Below are 17,755 nucleotides of genomic sequence, written 5' to 3'. Positions count from 1 at the left end.
CAATTTTATAATTGGTTTGAGGTTTTTAAGTCATTTAAATTGAGATAATGACATTTAAAAAAATATTGTCCCATGTAGTTTGTGATGTCAAAACAAATTGACCATGTGCATAACGATGTGGTCGTGTGTAGCTGCGCTCCGAATTGATGATTATTTGGGTGCTGTGGGCATGAGGGCAGAATTAAAATAAACCCAACCCATGGAAAACTGTTCAGGTATCCTTCATTCTGTGACATAAAATCCTTTCCTATCATCTCGCAAATCTCCGTTTTGGATGAGACTAAATGATCCAATTTACACTTTAGAGTCAATTCTGACACTAGAATAAATGTTTCTGACTCATATCGATGACACAGGCTGTTTTCAAAAAGAGAAGTTGCATTTTAGGGGCAGTCGCTTTTTAACTTGTCTGTCTGTCTCTCTCTCTTTCTTGCTCTCTGTCAGTGACCAACCCATGTGACAGGAAGAAGTGTGAGTGGTTGTGTCTGCTCAGCCCCAGTGGTCCAGTCTGTACCTGTCCCAACGGACGCACCCTGGACAACGGAACCTGTGTGGAGCTCCCTACTCCTACACTCTCCCCTATCTGTGAGTATGCAAAGTCCTACACACCCAGGTTGAGTATACACTAACACCCTTATACCTAAACTGTTATATTCAACATGTATTGCATTGTCTATGAGTTCACATACAGATTAGATTTCTTTGTTCTAGTTTCATAGATATTTACTTTAACTACAAGAAAATGTATTGCAATATGGTGAGAGACATGTCATAGGCCAGACATAACATCAAACATTCATAAAAACAAGAATAACCGCTTAAGGACTCTTACCCCTCCCTTCCACATGACATAGCTGTCTCTCCTATACTCAATGTTGCACATCTCCTTAATGTTCACGGTCCCTGAGCTTTGCACATACTGCACGAACCCTATAGTTTCAATGCTTATTTAAGTTATAATTCACTTTTCACTATTGGCCGTTCCTGAATGAGTGAATCTACTGTGTCGCCAATGTCCTCCTTATTTGTTCAGGGTCAGTGCATGTGGCAGAAATTCATTTTGTACCTGACCAGTTTGCACAGGGGGAGTCTGTAGCGCTTCCTGGATGGCAGAAGCACAAACTCTGAGTTGAGCACATGGGAGGGGTATTTTGATATTTTGTTTGCCGTCCACAGCATGTTTGTGTGGTCGCTGTCCAGAAAGGTTTTGATGGTCAGCTTGACAATTATTTTTTAGGCAGTTTTCAGCAGACTTGACACCCTGGCTATTGCCTGTACTGTGGCACTGTTGTACCAAGCAGTGATGCAGTACTGCAAAACACTCTGGATAGTGGAGCAAAAGAACAGTATTTCCGAGGTTGCCCCGAAAGACTTCAGCCTGCAGAGAAAGTACATGCACTGTTGCACCTTAGCACACACATAGCACATAGTCCACATAGTCCACTTTGACACTACATCTCAGGGCATGGTCAACATGTACTCCCAGATATATATATATGAGAGTAGACCTGCTGGATGTGTTCACTGTGAATGACTACCTGGTTCTGGTCAGCCACTGACCTGGGCTCAAAGATAACCTCCTGTGTTTTTGTGACATTCAGGACCAAATATTTTGTCACACCACTGCACAAGGCTGTTTACACTGTCGAGGTACAGTGGGAGGTCGCTGTTGTCCTCCATTAGGGCCACCACGACAGTGTCATCGGTGAACTTAATGATGTGATGCTTGGTGTTTTGACTTGTGAAATCGTTGGTGTACACCGTTGGTGACCACAGGAGGGGAGAGACCTTGAGTTCTGTTACTGAGAAATGAGTGTTACCAGTAAATGAGGTGTGGGTTAATGTACAGTTCTTTCATTTTGGCTAGTAGAAGGTGCGTTTGTATGGTGTTAAAAGCACAGGAAAAATGTATAAAGAGTTCTCTGGCATATGTTTTTGGTTGGTCAAGGTGTTACAGGATCAGGTGTGTGAGGGTGGTCACTGCATCCTCTGTACTGCACCCGTTTCTATATACAAGCTGGTAAGGGTCCAGTTTCCTCTCCACAGTCTTTTTAGGTTTTGATACACTATTCTCTCTAGACATTTGACGAGCTCTGAGGTCAGAGCCACAGTCATTGTGCTCCTTGGGGCATGGCTTTTTCATGATGAAGTGAAACGTTTTCCAGGCCTGTGGTATTGTGTGTGTGTGTGTGTGAGTCGATGGATAACTGGAAGATGGGTTGCCAGACTGGGCCAAGCTCCTCAGCAAAGGTCTTGAGGAGGACTGGGCTCACATTATCTGGCCCAGAGGCCTTCCTTGGGTTCAGCTGTTTAAAAACCTTTGTGACCTGCTCTGTGGTAACGATGATTTCAGTCTAGGGACAGTCTGTAGGACAGCAAAGCAGTCATTTGTGTGATTATGGGTGTCAAATCTTTTGTAGAACAGGTTCTGTTCCTTCACATGTGGGTTCGCAGGGTGGGCCATGCTCTTCATGGTTTGCAAGGCTAGCCTAGGATTGGCTGCTGTGAAGGCCCCCCCCCCCCCCCCCCCCCCCACCCCACCCCACCGCAGCATGCTGTTGATCTGTTACTGGATCCTCTTAACCTCCCCCTGCCCTTGTTATTGAAGGCCACTTTCTTTTCTTTGAGAGCCTTTTGTAATGTCCTTTTTAACATAAGGTCTACCCCAACAGTAAGCCCTTTAGTGGGTATCACAGTCTCTCTATAGTCTGTATTTATGGTGGTTGTGTTATTTATACTATTTTTAGCTTCTGAACAAACAGGGTAAAAATTTAAATGGAATACTAGGAAAAGCTCTAACCAAGTTTATTCACCCAATGGGTCATACAGCTGTAAAGACAAAGCACATATATTTCTAACCTCCTACTAGGCGGGGTCAACTCCTTAGACAGCCAATACATCACTGTTGCTAGGCAGGAACTTAATTAACCTCTGGCCCCCTCCCCAGAGTTTTTTTTTCTCACTTTTGACTTGACCTGAGGCAAATTCATTGCTCCTCCCTAGTTCCGCAGCTGGCCTGCCTTATCAGGCAAACTAGACTGTTTCCCTTTGCCTCTCTCTTTAGGAACATTGATCTTGAACAATAACATGTTTGAACAGTATATGAACTTTCTACACTTCCCCTTGTCACTCAGTAACTTTCCAAACACCAAGTTCCTCTTTACCCTTCATTGACCCTAACATATACATTCCTTATACATGTAAAGTAATCAGTAAGTTCTGGTATGGTAACATGAATAAGTACATTTCAAGCTAGAAGCAACACTATCATGCTGGAACACCTCCCAGACAGTGCAGAGGAAACAGCCTTTAAGAGTCTCTGTGCTGTCATCTGACCACACTCTGACTGTCTTTCTCACCGGTCTGGTTTTCTTTACCTTTGTCTTATACAGTGGCGCATTTTGTTACGTTACAGCTTTATTCAAAAATGAATTCAATTATTTTTTATCTCATCAATCTACACACAATACCCCCTAATGACAAAGTAAAAACAGGTTTTAAATTTTTTTACAAAATGTATTAAAAATGAAATAACTTATTTACATAAGTATTCAGACCCTTTGCTATGAGACTCGAAATTGAGCTCAGGTGCATCCTGTTTCCATTGATCATCCTTGATGTTTCTACAACTTGATTGGAGTTCACCTGTGGTAAATTCAATTGATTGGACATGATTTGGAAAGGCACAGACCTGTCTATATAATGTCCCACAGTTAACCGTGCATGTCAAAGCAAAAACCAAGCCATGAAGTCGAAGGAATTGTCCGTAGAGCTCCGAGACAGGATTTTCAAAATGTCTTTTATTTCACCTTTATTTAACCAGGTAGGCAAGTTGAGAACAAGTTCTCATTTGCAACTGCGACCTGGCCAAGATAAAGCAAAGCAGTTCGACATGTACAACAACACAGAGTTACACATGGAATAAACAAACATACAGTCAATAATACAGTAGAAAAAGTCTATATACAGCATGTGCAAATGAGGTAGGATAAGGGAGGTAAAGGCAATAAATAGGCCATGGTGGCGAAGTAATTATAATATAGCAATTAAACACTGGAATGGTAGATGTGCAGAAGATGAATGTGCAAGTAAAGATACTGGGGTGCAAAGGTGCAAGATAAATAAATAAATACAGTATGGGGATGAGGTAGTTGGATGGGCTATTTACAGATGTGCAGTGATCTGTGAGCTGCTGTGACAGCTGGTGCTTAAAGCTAGTGAGGGAGATATGAGTTTCCAGCCTCAGTGTTTTTTGCAGTTCGTTCCAGTCATTGGCAGCAGAGAACTGGAAGGAAAGGCGGCCAAAGGAAGAATTGGCTTTGGGGGTGACCAGTGAGACATACCTGCTGGAGTGCGTGCTATGGGTGGGTGCTGCTATGGTGACCAGTGAGCTGAGATAAGGCGATGCTTTACCTAGCAGAGATTTGTAGATGACCTGGAGCCAGTGGGTTCGGCGACGAGTATGAAGTGAGGGCCAGCCAACGAGAGCGTACAGGTCGCAGTGGTGGGTAGTATATGGGGCTTTGGTGACAAAACTGTGTGATATACTGCATCCAATTTGTTGAGTCTATTTTGTAAATGACATCGCCGAAGTCGAGGATTGGTAGGATGGTCAGTTTTACGAGGGTATGTTTGGCAGCAAGAGTGAAGGATGCTTTGTTGCGAAATAGGAAGCCGATTCTAGATATAATTTTGGATTGGAGATGCTTAATGTGAGTCTGGAAGGAGAGTTTACAGTCTAACCAGATACTTAGAATATGTGGACAACTACAAATACCTAAGTCAGAACTGTCGAGTGTATTACTGCTGGATGGGTGGGCAGGTGCGGGCAGCGATCGGTTGAAGAGCATGCATTTAGTTTTACTTGCATTTAAGAGCAGTTGGAGGTCATGGAAGGAGAGTTGTATGGCATTGAAGCTCGTCTGGAGGTTAGTTAACACAGTGTCCAAAGAAGGGCCAGAGGTATACAGAATGGTGTCGTCTGCGTAGAGGTGGATCAGAGAATCACCAGCAGCAAGAGCGACATCATCGATGTATACAGAGAAGAGAGTCGGCCCGAGAATTGAACCCTGGTCCGGACAACAGGCCCTCCGATTTGACACACTGAACTCTGCATGAGAAGTAGTTGGTGAACCAGGCGAGGCAATCATTTGAGAAACCAGGGCTGTTGAGTCTGCCGATAAGAATGTGGTGATTGACAGAGTCGAAAGCCTTGGCCAGGTTGATGAATACGGCTGCAGTAATGTCTCTTATCGATGGCGGTTATGATATCGTTTAGGACCTTGAGCGTGGCTGAGGTGCACCCATGACCAGCTCTGAAACCAGATTGCATAGTGGAGAAGGTACGGTGGGATTCGAAATGATCGGTAATCTGTTTGTTAACTTGGCTTTCGAAGACCTTAGAAAGGCAGGGTAGGATAGATATAGGTCTGTAGCAGTTTGGGTCTAGAGTGTCTCCCCCTTTGAAGAGGGGGATGACTGCAGCAGCTTTCCAGACGATACGAAAGAGAGGTTAAACAGGCTAGTAATAGGGGTTGCAACAATTTCGGCAGATAATTCTAGAAAGAGACAGTTCAGATTGTCTAGCCTGGCTGATTTGTAGGGTTCCAGATTTTTCAGGTCTTTCAGAACATCAGCTATCTGGATTTGGGTGAAGGAGAAATGGGGAGGCTTGGTCAAGTTGCTGTGGGGGGTGGAGGGCTGTTGATCGGGGTAGGGGTAGCCAGGTGGAAAGCATGGCCAGCCGTAGCAAAATGCTAATTGAAATTCTCGATTATAGTGGATTTATCGGTGGTGACAGTGTTTCCTAGCGTCAGTGCAGTGGGCAGCTGGGAGGAGGTGCTCTTATTCTCCATGGACTTTACAGTGTCCCAGAACGTTTTTGAGTTTGTGCTACAGGATGCAAATTTCTGTTTGAAAAAGCTAGCCTTAGCTTTCCTAACTGCCTGTGTATATTGGTTCCTAACTTCCCTGAAAAGTTGCATATCACGGGGGCTATTCGATGCTAATGCTGAACGCCACAGGATGTTTTTGTGCTGGTCAAGGGCAGTCAGGTCTGGAGAGAACCAAGGGCTATATCTGTTCCTGGTTCTACATTTTTTGAATGGGGCATGCTTATTTAAGATGGTGAGGAAGGCACTTTTTAAAGAATAACCAGGCATCCTCTACTGACGGGATGAGGTCAGTATCATTCCAGGATACCCCGGCCAGGTTTATTAGAAGGCCTGCTCGCTGAAGTGTTTTAGGGAGCGTTTGACAGTGATGAGGGGTGGTCGTTTGACCGCAGACCCATTACGCACGCAGGCAATGAGGCAGTGATCGCTGAGATCTTGGTTGAAAACAGCAGAGGTGTATTTGGAGGGCAAGTTGGTTAGGATGATATCTATGAGGGTGCCCGTGTTTACGGTTTTGGGGTTGTACCTGGTGGGTTCATTGATCATTTGTTTGAGATTGAGGGCATCAAGTTTAGATTGTAGGATGGCCGGGGTGTTAAGCATATCCCAGTTTAGGTCACCTAGCAGCACGAGCTCTGAAGATAGATGGGGGGGGCAATCAATTCACATATGGTGTCCAAGGCACAGCTGGGAGCAGAGGGTGGTCTATAGCAAGCGGCAACGGTGAGAGACTTGTTTCTGGAAAGGTGGATTTTTTTAAAAGTAGAAGCTCGAATTGTTTGGGTACAGACCTGGATAGTAAGACAGAACTCTGCAGGCTATCTCTGCAGTAGATTGCAACACCGCCCCCTTTGGCAGTTCTATCCTGTATCTTGATTGTGTCGAGGCACATGTTTGGAACCACTAAGACTCTTCCTAGAGCTGGCTGCCTGGCCAAACTGAACAATCGGGGGAGAAGGGCCTTGGTCAGGGAGGTGACCAAGAACCAGATGGTCACTCTGACAGAGCTCCAGAGTTTCTTTTCGGAGATGGGAGAACCTTCCAGAAGGACAACTATCTCTGCAGCACTCCACCAATCAGGCCTTTATGATAAAGTGTCCAGATGGAAGACACTCTTCAGTAAAAGGCACACAGCAACCTGCTTGGAGTTTGCCAAAAGGGAACTAAAGGACTCGCAGACCATGAGAAACAAGATTCTCTGGTCTGATGAAACCAAGATTGAACTCTTTGGCCTGAATGCCAAGGGGCACGTCTGGAGGAAACCTGGCACCATCTCTACGGTGAAGCATGGTGGTAGCATCATGCTGTGAGTATGTTTCTCAGAGGCAGGGACTGGTAGACTAGTCAAGATCTAGGAAAATATGAACGGATCCTTGATGAAAACCTGCTCTAGAGCGCTCAGGACCTCAGACTGGAGCGACGGTTCACATTTCAACAGGAGAACTACCCTAAGCGCACAGCCAAGAAAACATAGGAGTGGCTTCGGGACAAGTGTCTGAATGTCCAGCCAGAGCCCGGACTTAAACCAGATGGAACATCTCTGGAGAGACCTGAAAAAAGCAGTGCAGCGACGGTCCCCATCCAACCTGACAGAGCGTGAGAGGATCTGCAGAGAAGAATGGGAGAAACTCCCCAAATACAGTTGTGCCAAGCTTGTAGCGTCATACCCAAGAAGACATGGCTGTAATCGCTGCCAACGGTGGTTCAACAAAGTACTGAGTAAAGGGTCTGAATACTTATGTCAATGTGATATTTAAGTTTGCATACATTCCTAAACTTGTTTTTGCTTTGTCATTATGGGGTATTGTGTGTAAATGTAATACATGTTTTAATAAGGCTGTAACGTAACAACATTTTGTAAAGTTGAGAGGTCGGAATACTTTCCGAATTAACTGTACGCTTAAGTCCTGTGCAATTTTTTTATAGTATATGATTTTATAGTACGAAGAATATAATTTAACTAATTGAATAAAATTGAATGGATATTTTTCCCATTCCAGAGTGAGAATGTATGCATATGAAGTGGCTATGTTGAGTGTAAAATAGATTTTTTTGAAACACTAGGTTTAGTTATTTGGCAGCTCTACAAACTTTAGAATGCCTTTAGAAATCAAAAGATATATTGGCTGCATGATGCGACTATAGGCTATTGATGAGTTGAGAAAGCGCAAGCATTTTTTTGTGACTATGTTCCTTGCCTCAGGCCGAACAAGTTGTCTCATCAAGTGCACATATTTTAACCCCCTCACAAAAAGAGATTTCAGTTGAAATAGTTGAAACTGCAGTAATTGCAGTCGACTGCTGTATTTTGGACGCAGTAAATGAAGAAAAACTGCAGTTATACTGAACTCTAGCTGCAGTTATACTGCACTCTGACTGCATTTTTTTTTCCTTAAGGGCCATCAGACTATTCTCAATTAAATATTGTCTTCACTAGTATGTTAAATTAGTTTCAATTTAGAATGGCCCATTATCAAATGGGCAAGAACAAGGACAAAACAAAAAATACATGTTGTCCATATGCACTGGAATAACGAATGAAGGCCACTTTCCCACCGGTACGTTTTTCACTCATGTTGGGTAGGCTGCTCCTGTAATTTCCCTGCGCCACAGATGATATTCCGCTCAGTACTCTCCAACCCTGTTACTGTAGCTACCCTGTGCTTAATTTGGAAATAATTTAAATCTGTTCGGGAACATCAATAGTTACCTTCTGTAGCTTAAGGTAATGTCAGTCTATTAATTATAAAATTATTTTAAAAAACTCCCTATTACTAGGCTATTGAAAAATAAATTCACTATAATTGTAGGCTAAATCAGAATTTGTTCAATTTAGGCTAGAACAATTATGTACCAAAGATATATTTTAAAACAAGTGTAATTTGCGGTAGGCTATGTATTGTTATAATGGCACAATCATTATTTGAATTCTTTTTTTTTTTTCGGGCTTGGGTTTGTATATAGGCCTACGCTTATGCATAAACTCTAATATGCATATAAGTGTTTTGAATGAATCATCATGTTAGACAATGCTGCCCATTTAGTTCTTAGCTTTGAAACAACATCCACAACAACCATGTTTTCCACCCAGTTTCAACCTGCTGTCGAACTTCTTTCTTCAAATTGGTCAATCACAGTGAGGTGAGTTTTAAAAGTATTTAAAAATACTGCTTTGAGTGTTTGATTTGATTTTCCATTGCATTTGCATTGATGTCAGAGTGGTTAGAGGGACAATAGAGCCCTGAGTACCAGGCCATTAGCGACCTGATGATCGTTAGTGAGTTGGTTACTACTAATGCATGTCCAGAGTGCATAAAAGGAGATTACCGTGACTCAATGGTCACGTGGAATTTTACTGCGATCATGACTCGTGACTGCCGGTGTGGTGGTAATATGGTCACTGCAACAGCCCTAGTCTTGTAGACAGAGATGATCTGGACAGCGGTGTGGTCAGAGTTGGAGATCAGTGGTTTGATGTGGGTGGTATAGCAGTCTTTGATGTTGACATAGCACTTGTCCAGGATATTCCAGATCCTGGTGTTGCCTTTGACGATTTGAGAGAAGCCTGGCATTGCCCACTCAAGGCTACACTGGTTGAGGTCTCCCAGTATTATGACTTGCATCTGAGTGTTTTTGCTGGCAAGTATGAACACAGTCTGAGATGGTGCTAGCTACTTTTGCTGTTTTTGCCACTAGGAGGGATGTATGCAACACACAGTGTCACACAGCCAAACTCCCGTGGGAGATATAATGGTCTAAGAGTAAGGCACAGGGCCTCCACATCACTGGTAAATATTTCATCCTTAATAGTAAATTGCTGGCCTCCCGCCGGTCATTTATGTACATACAAACCCTGCTCCCTTTACTCTTGCCTGAATGTTCAGTCCTACCGGACCTCAAGTGTAAACCCCTCGATTTACAGTTGAGAGGCCGATATAGGATGCTGCCATGTTTCGATGTAACACATGACAGAAGAGTCTCTGTACTCCAACAGTACCTTTGTTGCCAATCGAACGTAGATTAGCCAGCATCACAGACGAGAGAGCAGGTGTTGCGCACAGCCGCTGGCGTAGTCTCCCCTCGTCTTCCCTGTTTTCTCCTCACCCGTAACTCCATCGGGATGTTGTAGTATTCCGGGGGTCTCGTTGTTGGTGGTACTAATGAGCGCAGGGACATTACAGTCTCCCTCGAGTACACCGGCTCCGTGGTGCTCGCTCGCATGTTTGTAATCCTGTTGTGGTCTCCGCTTGACGTCCAACGTGTGTATTCCAAACACACCATTCTGCAGTGGGTATAAAAGTCATTTTTAGCTCACATAAAACTCAAAATTATGACAAACATTAAACACACATCCACACTAATCCCTACCTGTAATTCTTCACACTCACCCCTTCTCTCCTCCCCCAGCTCCTCCCAGTGGTCCGTGTAACGTCCAGTGTCTGAACGGAGGCAGTTGTTTCCTCAACGCCAGGAAGCAGCCCAAGTGTCGCTGCCAGCCCAACTTCGGAGGAGACAAGTGTGAGGTGGACCAGTGCAGGGACTACTGCCAGAATGGAGGCACCTGCACGGCCTCTTCTACAGGTAATACACTACCTTGACAGGAGGCTGCGCTGTCTGAGAGGAGTCAGAATTGAACATTAAGCCAGGAACAGTGAGACATATAGACAAATAATACAACTAGACAGCCGTGTATTGAGTTAAGGATTTTACCCTTAATGAGCAGTCCTAATGTTAGTCTGATGTTAGAGGTCAAGTCTCCTGAGTTTCTCTCTCCTCTTCCTGTCTATCTCTGTCGGACCATGTCTGTCTTGTCTCTCCCTCCCTAGGCTCCCCTACGTGTCGCTGTCTGACAGGGTTCACTGGTCCTAACTGTAACCTCCAAACCTGTAAGAACTACTGTCAGAACGAAGGGAATTGCACGGTCAGCGCTGGCAACCAGCCCACATGCCACTGCCCTGGTGACTTCCTGGGGGACCAGTGCCAGTACCGTGAGTCTCGCTGTCTGTCCGTCTCGCTGTCTGGCGGTCTGCCCCTGTCTTATCTTATTTTTTATTTCATGTAATATTGCCTTGTTGTTTTCGTCTATACGTGTTCTGTACTGAGTCATGTGACCTACCTCTTCAAAAAGTATCTTCAATAATCCCACAGCACACCCCTACCCCACCCGGAATAAGGGGAGGAGAACAAACCTAAGACCCTACTGTTGTACTTGACTTTCTTGCACTAACACTTGTCCTTTCTTACTAGCACTGACTTTGCTGATACCTGCTTTATTGAGGAAAAGGTTTACTTACTATAAGCAGGTTTCCATCCAACCATTTTTATGTGAGTAAAGTACCTGTTAGATAAAGAACTCACGACTGGCCTGATGTTAGATTATAAATAAAAAAAACTTACGGAAGACTAGTAAAGCTCAAACTAAGTTTATTCACCCACTGGGTCATACAGCTGCATAAGATAACACATTTACACAAGCACTGGTATTTAAACCTTTCTCCTTATGCTGAGTCTCCTCATTACACACCTGGACAGCCAGTACATCTCTGTTGCTAGACAGGACTTTAGTGATGCCGGCTCTTTCTCACTTCATCTGACCTGACCTCAGCCCAAATTCCTCACTCCTACCCAACTCACGGCTGTCCTGTTGACTTGTACCAGACTGTGGCCCTTCTCCTTTCCAAAGGATACCTGATGTCTAACAATAACATGTTCTGACAGAATGTAAACGTTCAGCATTCCCCTCTCTCCCTCAGTGAGATAGTTTAGGATATTTCAAGTTTATAAGTCAGAACCCATCACTGTCAAATTGTCCACATAACAAAATCCGCTAGACAAGGGTGGATATTTTTTTTGTCGGTGATTAGATTGCCATATGCAACAAATTGCAGTGGAAACTATTTATTGCACAATTTTTGATAGAATATCCATCATGTTGAGCTAAATTGGCAGTCACACAATGCTATGTTGTGTGGTCCTCCCACTACAACTTGGAAAAGCATGCAGTTTATTAGGCTAAGCTACATATGCTATGGGTTATGATCAACTTTAGAGTGATTTAACGTGCATGGTGATAAGCTTGCTGTGCCTTTCCATTTGTTAGGTTCTATTATTAGAGTAAGAACTCGACGGACACTGTGAAGGCCAAGTTTATTCTTAGACCAAGACATGGTTCAAGCTTTCAGTGTCCTTCGCATTCTTACTCTAATAATAGAACCTAACAGATGGCGTTGTCGGCAGGATCTTAACACAAACTCATAGAAGTTATGTTTTTTATTTGATCAATCAAAAGTTATATGACAGTGCTTTTTGTGTCCACTATCTAAGTCATTATGCACAGCCTTTTATTCGCAAGAAAGACAGTTTGATGGAAACATACCACTGCTGGTAAAATTCACATTTATTTTTTGCAAACATACGAATGCTTAAAACAACAAATTGATGGAAACATAGCTACTACTGACTGTGATATGTGGTTGTCTCACCTAGCTACCTCAAGATAAATGCACTAACTGTGAGTCACGCTGGATAATAGCGTCTGCTAAATTACATGCATGTATTTCTATAATGTGGATCGTAATGAACTAAAATAAAGTCTGTCTCTGTCTGTACTGTCACCTGCTGGCAGTATAACACTATGGCACTTTACACTTTTATGGTGTTTTCTACAAAATCTTAACTGCTTGGTAGTCTTTTGAGATCTACCTTATGGCTCCTTGCGCTCAGTATACTCAGACTGATAGTTGTCTCTTCTGTATGCCTGTGTGTGAGTAGGTAGGTGCGAGGGCCACTGTCTGAACAGGGGCACATGTCTGCAAAGTGCCAGCGGGGCGCGCCAGTGTCGCTGTCTGCCCCAGTATAGCGGCAGCACCTGTGAGGTGGACAAGTGTCACTACTGTCGCGACGGCAAGTGTATCCCCACTAACTCCTTCCAGCCCACAGGAGAGGTCACCTGCGTGTAAGTGTCCACACACACAGAGAAACTGATATTGACAGAAACAGACACCAACACACATTCACACATCAATTCATAACACACACCCACACACCTGTCCCAACCTATTGTTACCTGTGTGTCCTGTAGCTGCACCAACGGCAGAGTCCAACCCAGCTGCTACACGTGTGATGAGTACTGTGCTAATGGCCAGTGCTCTGTCAACCCACACACACACCTACCAGAGTGCAAGTGAGTATACACACACACACACACACACACACACTCTCACACTCGCACTCAGTCACTAGAATGTTATCTCTGGTTGCTATGACGTTACATCTCTCTCTCTCCCCAGGTGTTCTGCAGGCTGGGTGGGGCATCGCTGTGAGGTGGCCTCTGGTGTAGACTCCTCAGAGTCTGGCGGACGTAAGTAAACTATTCTAAAGGTTTGCAAAAAGTAGAGGCCTAACTTTTGCTTGTGAATTTTACTCTAACGTAGATGTCGGCTGGCCATCAAAATAAAACGCAAGAGCTGCTCCAACATTTTACACATATTATTTTGGCTGCACTTCAACTTGACGCCAAATGAAGTCTCCTACCATCAAAAATCACCTCCAGGGTCGCCAGACTCAGCCTAACTATGTATACTGTTTATGTGTGTCCGTGTGCAGGTACTGCCTCCATAGTGGTCCTAATGCTGCTACTGCTGTTGTTGATTCTGTTGGTGGGAGGAGCGGTGTTCTGGTACAGAAAGAGGATGAGGGGGTGAGTAACACCACACTTAACAACACCACACTACATTACACAACACTACACAACTCCAATACACTAGAAGTAACACTGGGACATTAACTTAACTTCCTCTCAAGCTCTGTCTTCTTCATGGTCTCTGTACTCTCAACCTCCCTTTCCTTTATCTCTTGGTCTAACCTGTTCGCTCCTTTTCTCTCTCTACTGTGAGTAACTGCATCTCTTCTGTCCCTCAGGTCTGGCAGGCCGAGCAAATCCTGCTCCAGACTCTCGCGGTAACGGTTGCCACGGTTACGCTTTCCATCCTCTCTCCCAATTCAAAATGGCCATTTCTCTCTCTTTTCATCTCTCCCTTCATCAGTCTATTTTGCTGTGCAGTGTATAGTCCTGTGGTCAGTGTCTCTACTCTCTTTCTCTCCGTTGTGAATGAGCAGTGCTCTAGTTCAGCTTGCCCCTCCCTCTCCTGTTCTGAATCCCTGTTCAGGATTGGTCCCTCTCTCCAAACCTCCCCACTATACTGTACTTCTAGGGGGGTATTAAACAGGTGGTGATCTATTGAAGAGGCTGTGAAATAGATCAGTCTATGGCCCCAGAGTGCCTATAGTACCCCATGCTGTTCTCCATCATACTGTATTGTACTGTATCATGTTGTTGTGTAGAGTGCTACTGTATGTACCATACTGAGAGAGTGGGCGCTCTGACTGCATTGTTCCAAGCCAGGATTTGGAAAATGCAACATGAAAAATCCAGCATTTACTATTCTTCAAGTCCATGGTTTGACCCAATATGCTAACGCTCCAAACTGACAACATACATTTTTATCCAAAATGCCTATAGATTTTCAAGACGTCAATAGATTTGACCTTGCTTATGTTTTTCAAGCAAACTGTTAAACAGGCATTTCGTAGTATAATTTTAGGGTACTGTTACACACCCCTCTCCAGGACCAGTGTGTCTAGTGTATACTAGCTAGGTGAATGCTGGGTTTGCGTTGTTGCCTGTGCTGTGGCTTTGGATCCAGGCACAGTGATGTGACAGCCACTACCCCCCACCCTGACCCTGTGATGTGGCCGTGTCGCTGTCCGCGCTGTGTGGACGCTCTCAGGACCCGTCTGTACCTCGGGTCATGACCTTTCACCTCTGTGTCCGCAGGGCCAAGGGCTTCCAGCACCAGAGGATGACCAACGGAGCCATGAATGTGGAGATAGGAAACCCAGCATACAAGATCTACGAGGGCGAGCCAGACGACGATGCCGGGGAGCTTCTAGACTCAGACTTCACACTGGACCCAGACAAGGTAACACACACGGTAATTAAAGCAAGCCCACAAACACACTTACACCATGTGACACACACCTGTACATGCAAACACACACACACACACACACACACACACACACACACACACACACACACACACACACACACACACACACACACACACACACACACACACCCTGGACACAAATGAGGCAACATGCATCACACACATACTCTAATGTATGTAGTTCATCTAATGGTCCTCCCTGGTCTCTTCCCAGCCCACCAACTTCACCAACCCAGTGTACGCCACCCTGTACATGGGAGCCCACAATAGCCGCAACTCCCTGGCCAGCACGGATGAGAAGAAGGAGCTTCTGTCGCGGGGGGATGAGGAGCCCCTGGTGGACCCGCTGGCATAGAATGTCTATTAGCCTGGGGCGTACCATTCCAAACACACCCCTCTTTTTGCCTTTTAAAGAAAAAAAATGAAGAAAAAAAAGCTATAAAAAAAGCCTGAACACTGTATAAAATGTACAAAAATGAAGGACTACTTTTGTATGTGATTGCAGTATTATATTTTGTTCTTTTACGATTCCTCTGGTCAAAAATTAACAAAAGCGTTTTCTATAAGATATTTTTTATTTACTTTTTGTCCCTTCCCCATTACCTAAATAGCCACTACCTCTGTGCAAAATGAAATGGAAAAAGAAAATTAGAAGAAGTTAAAACATAATCATTGGACAATTTTTATTTTTGTATGAATTGTATAGAGAAAAAAAACATTGTTCCATGTCACCAGTGCCAACTGTGTTTATGTTGACTTCGAGCGGGGGGAGACTAACTGTGTTCATGTTGACTTCGAGCAGGGGGAGACTAACTGTGTTCATGTTGACTTCGAGCGGGGGGAGACTAACTGTGTTCATGTTGACTTCGAGCAGGGGGAGACTAACTGTGTTCATGTTGACTTCGAGCGGGGGGAGACTAACTGTGTTCATGTTGACTTCGAGCAGGGGGAGACTAACTGTGTTCATGTTGACTTCGAGCAGGGGGAGACTAACTGTGTTCATGTTGACTTCGAGCAGGGGGATACTAACTGTGTTCATGTTGACTTCGAGCAGGGGGAGACTAACTGTGTTCATGTTGACTTCGAGCGGGGGGAGGCTAACTGTGTTCATGTTGACTTCGAGCGGGGGGAGGCTAACTCAAAGTTTTGTAAGTCGATACCAATGTTGTCTCGATGACAGTTTTGTCTGCGGGAGTGCGTAAGACAGGAATAATACAGCACGATTTGTGTACAGCACGTGTAAAATGTCAAAATCGGATGGCAACTTCAGTATTTCCATATTATTTACGCAGAGGACTATGTTCATGAAATTACTGTTTTCTTCCTTGCACAAACGTAATGTTTTACGGTGTATATACCGTAAGATGTAACACAGGTCAATATATGTTTGTTTCTAGCATATTCTAAAGGTGTGTAGGGCTTGTGATGATAAAGTAGCCTAATCAAAGTGTTGAAGCGACTGGGGAGTGACTGGCTAATCTCTGGTGATGATGTTGAAGATGTGTTCAACATTCTAGGCTTGTGAATGCTTCCATGTGGTGGGAAGTGTGCCCAGTGCCCATATCACGGCAGGTCAGAGCATTCTAACGAAGGGACGGACAAGAGATACTGAGAAGAACGTCACCTGTCGGTCTGCACCACTTCAGTGGACTGTGGTGACAGAGGACAGAGATGGGATAACATTTGGTCCGTTCCCCCCCCCCCTGCAGCATTTCTTAATTTGGTTTCTGGCCTAGAGACTGTCCATCTGGCCCTGTCAGACTGTACAGATGAATCCTTCTAACCTTGAGATCTGTGCTTTTATGGTTTTGGAACAGCTCCCTCTGAAGTGCATTCATTCCTTTCTCTTGTATAGCTTGCATAGCATTTCCCTCTACTGTTTCTCCTTTAGCCGTTCCTGATCATCTCTCGGTCTCCTGTACCCTGCTGCTAGTGCTGCCGTTTTGGTCTCTCTGACGTGTCTTTAAGCTCAGCCGCTGTCCCAAAATGCTGCTTCTGTCAGAAGGTGATCAGCCATATTTTAATGCATGTGAGAAATAGCAAGTGTTCAAGTAGAATAACAAATCCTTATTTTGCTTACCTGTCAGCAAGTGTTATTTTTGATTTAACCTGTCTCATTTAGTTTTTTTGTTTTCAATTGAAAGGAGAGATAAGTACAATCATTTTACTTAAAGATCATTTTTGCAAAATCAAATGCGTTTTTGATTAGTCCTTGTTTTATAATGAAAAATTACACAGCTTTTATAGTACAAAATGCATGGAGGTTCAAACTTTCTTCTGGAAAGAAAATACAAATAATGTTAACATTTTTGCTGGAGTACTTTACAGAATAAATAAGATTGTTATAAATAAAATTAAGAACTGTACAGAAAACAATCAGTTGGATTTTGTCTTCTTTCAGTACCTAATTACTTTCAGAAGATGCCATGACTGGCATAACATTGTTATAACATTGTTTGTGCTAGTCGGAACTCTGAAATGTCTGATTTGCTAACTGTTCGATTGCAGCACGTGTACAGTTGAAGTCGGAAGTTTATACACTTAGGTTGGAGTCAATAAAACTTGTTTTTCAACCACTCCACAAATTTCTTGTTAACAAACTATAGTTTTGGCAAGTTGGTTAGGACATCTACTTTGTACATGACACAAGTCATTTTCCCAACAATTGTTTACAGACAGATTATTTCACTTATAATTTACTGTATCACAATTCCAGTGGGTCAGAAGTTTACATACTCAATTAGTATTTGGCAGCATTGCCTTTAAATTGTTTAACTTGGGTCAAACGTTTCGGGTAGTCTTCCACAAGCTTCCCATAATAAGTTGGGTGAATTCTGGCCCATTCCTCCT

At 43.8% G+C, this 17,755-nt stretch overlaps 1 protein-coding gene across 1 annotated transcript in view; it reads left to right on the top strand.

The window, feature by feature from the left end:
- Positions 1-17,281, top strand: part of LOC120021297 (low-density lipoprotein receptor-related protein 1-like) — a 191,575-nt gene extending 174,294 nt beyond the window's left edge. Inside the window, exons 82-90 of the mRNA XM_038964998.1 lie at positions 445-585; positions 10,302-10,475; positions 10,721-10,882; positions 12,666-12,849; positions 12,976-13,077; positions 13,184-13,254; positions 13,500-13,593; positions 14,731-14,875; positions 15,120-17,281. Of these exons, the coding sequence (XP_038820926.1) occupies positions 445-585; positions 10,302-10,475; positions 10,721-10,882; positions 12,666-12,849; positions 12,976-13,077; positions 13,184-13,254; positions 13,500-13,593; positions 14,731-14,875; positions 15,120-15,260 (1,214 nt within the window). The 3' untranslated portion in view covers positions 15,261-17,281. The remainder of the gene's footprint in view (positions 1-444; positions 586-10,301; positions 10,476-10,720; positions 10,883-12,665; positions 12,850-12,975; positions 13,078-13,183; positions 13,255-13,499; positions 13,594-14,730; positions 14,876-15,119) is intronic.
- The last annotated feature ends 474 nt before the right edge of the window (positions 17,282-17,755 follow it).

The sequence above is a fragment of the Salvelinus namaycush genome, chromosome 2 (genome assembly GCF_016432855.1).
Source record: "Salvelinus namaycush isolate Seneca chromosome 2, SaNama_1.0, whole genome shotgun sequence".
NCBI lineage: Eukaryota > Metazoa > Chordata > Actinopteri > Salmoniformes > Salmonidae > Salvelinus > Salvelinus namaycush.
Note: the sequence above shows the minus strand (reverse complement) of the source record. Positions and strands in the feature narration are given on the sequence as shown.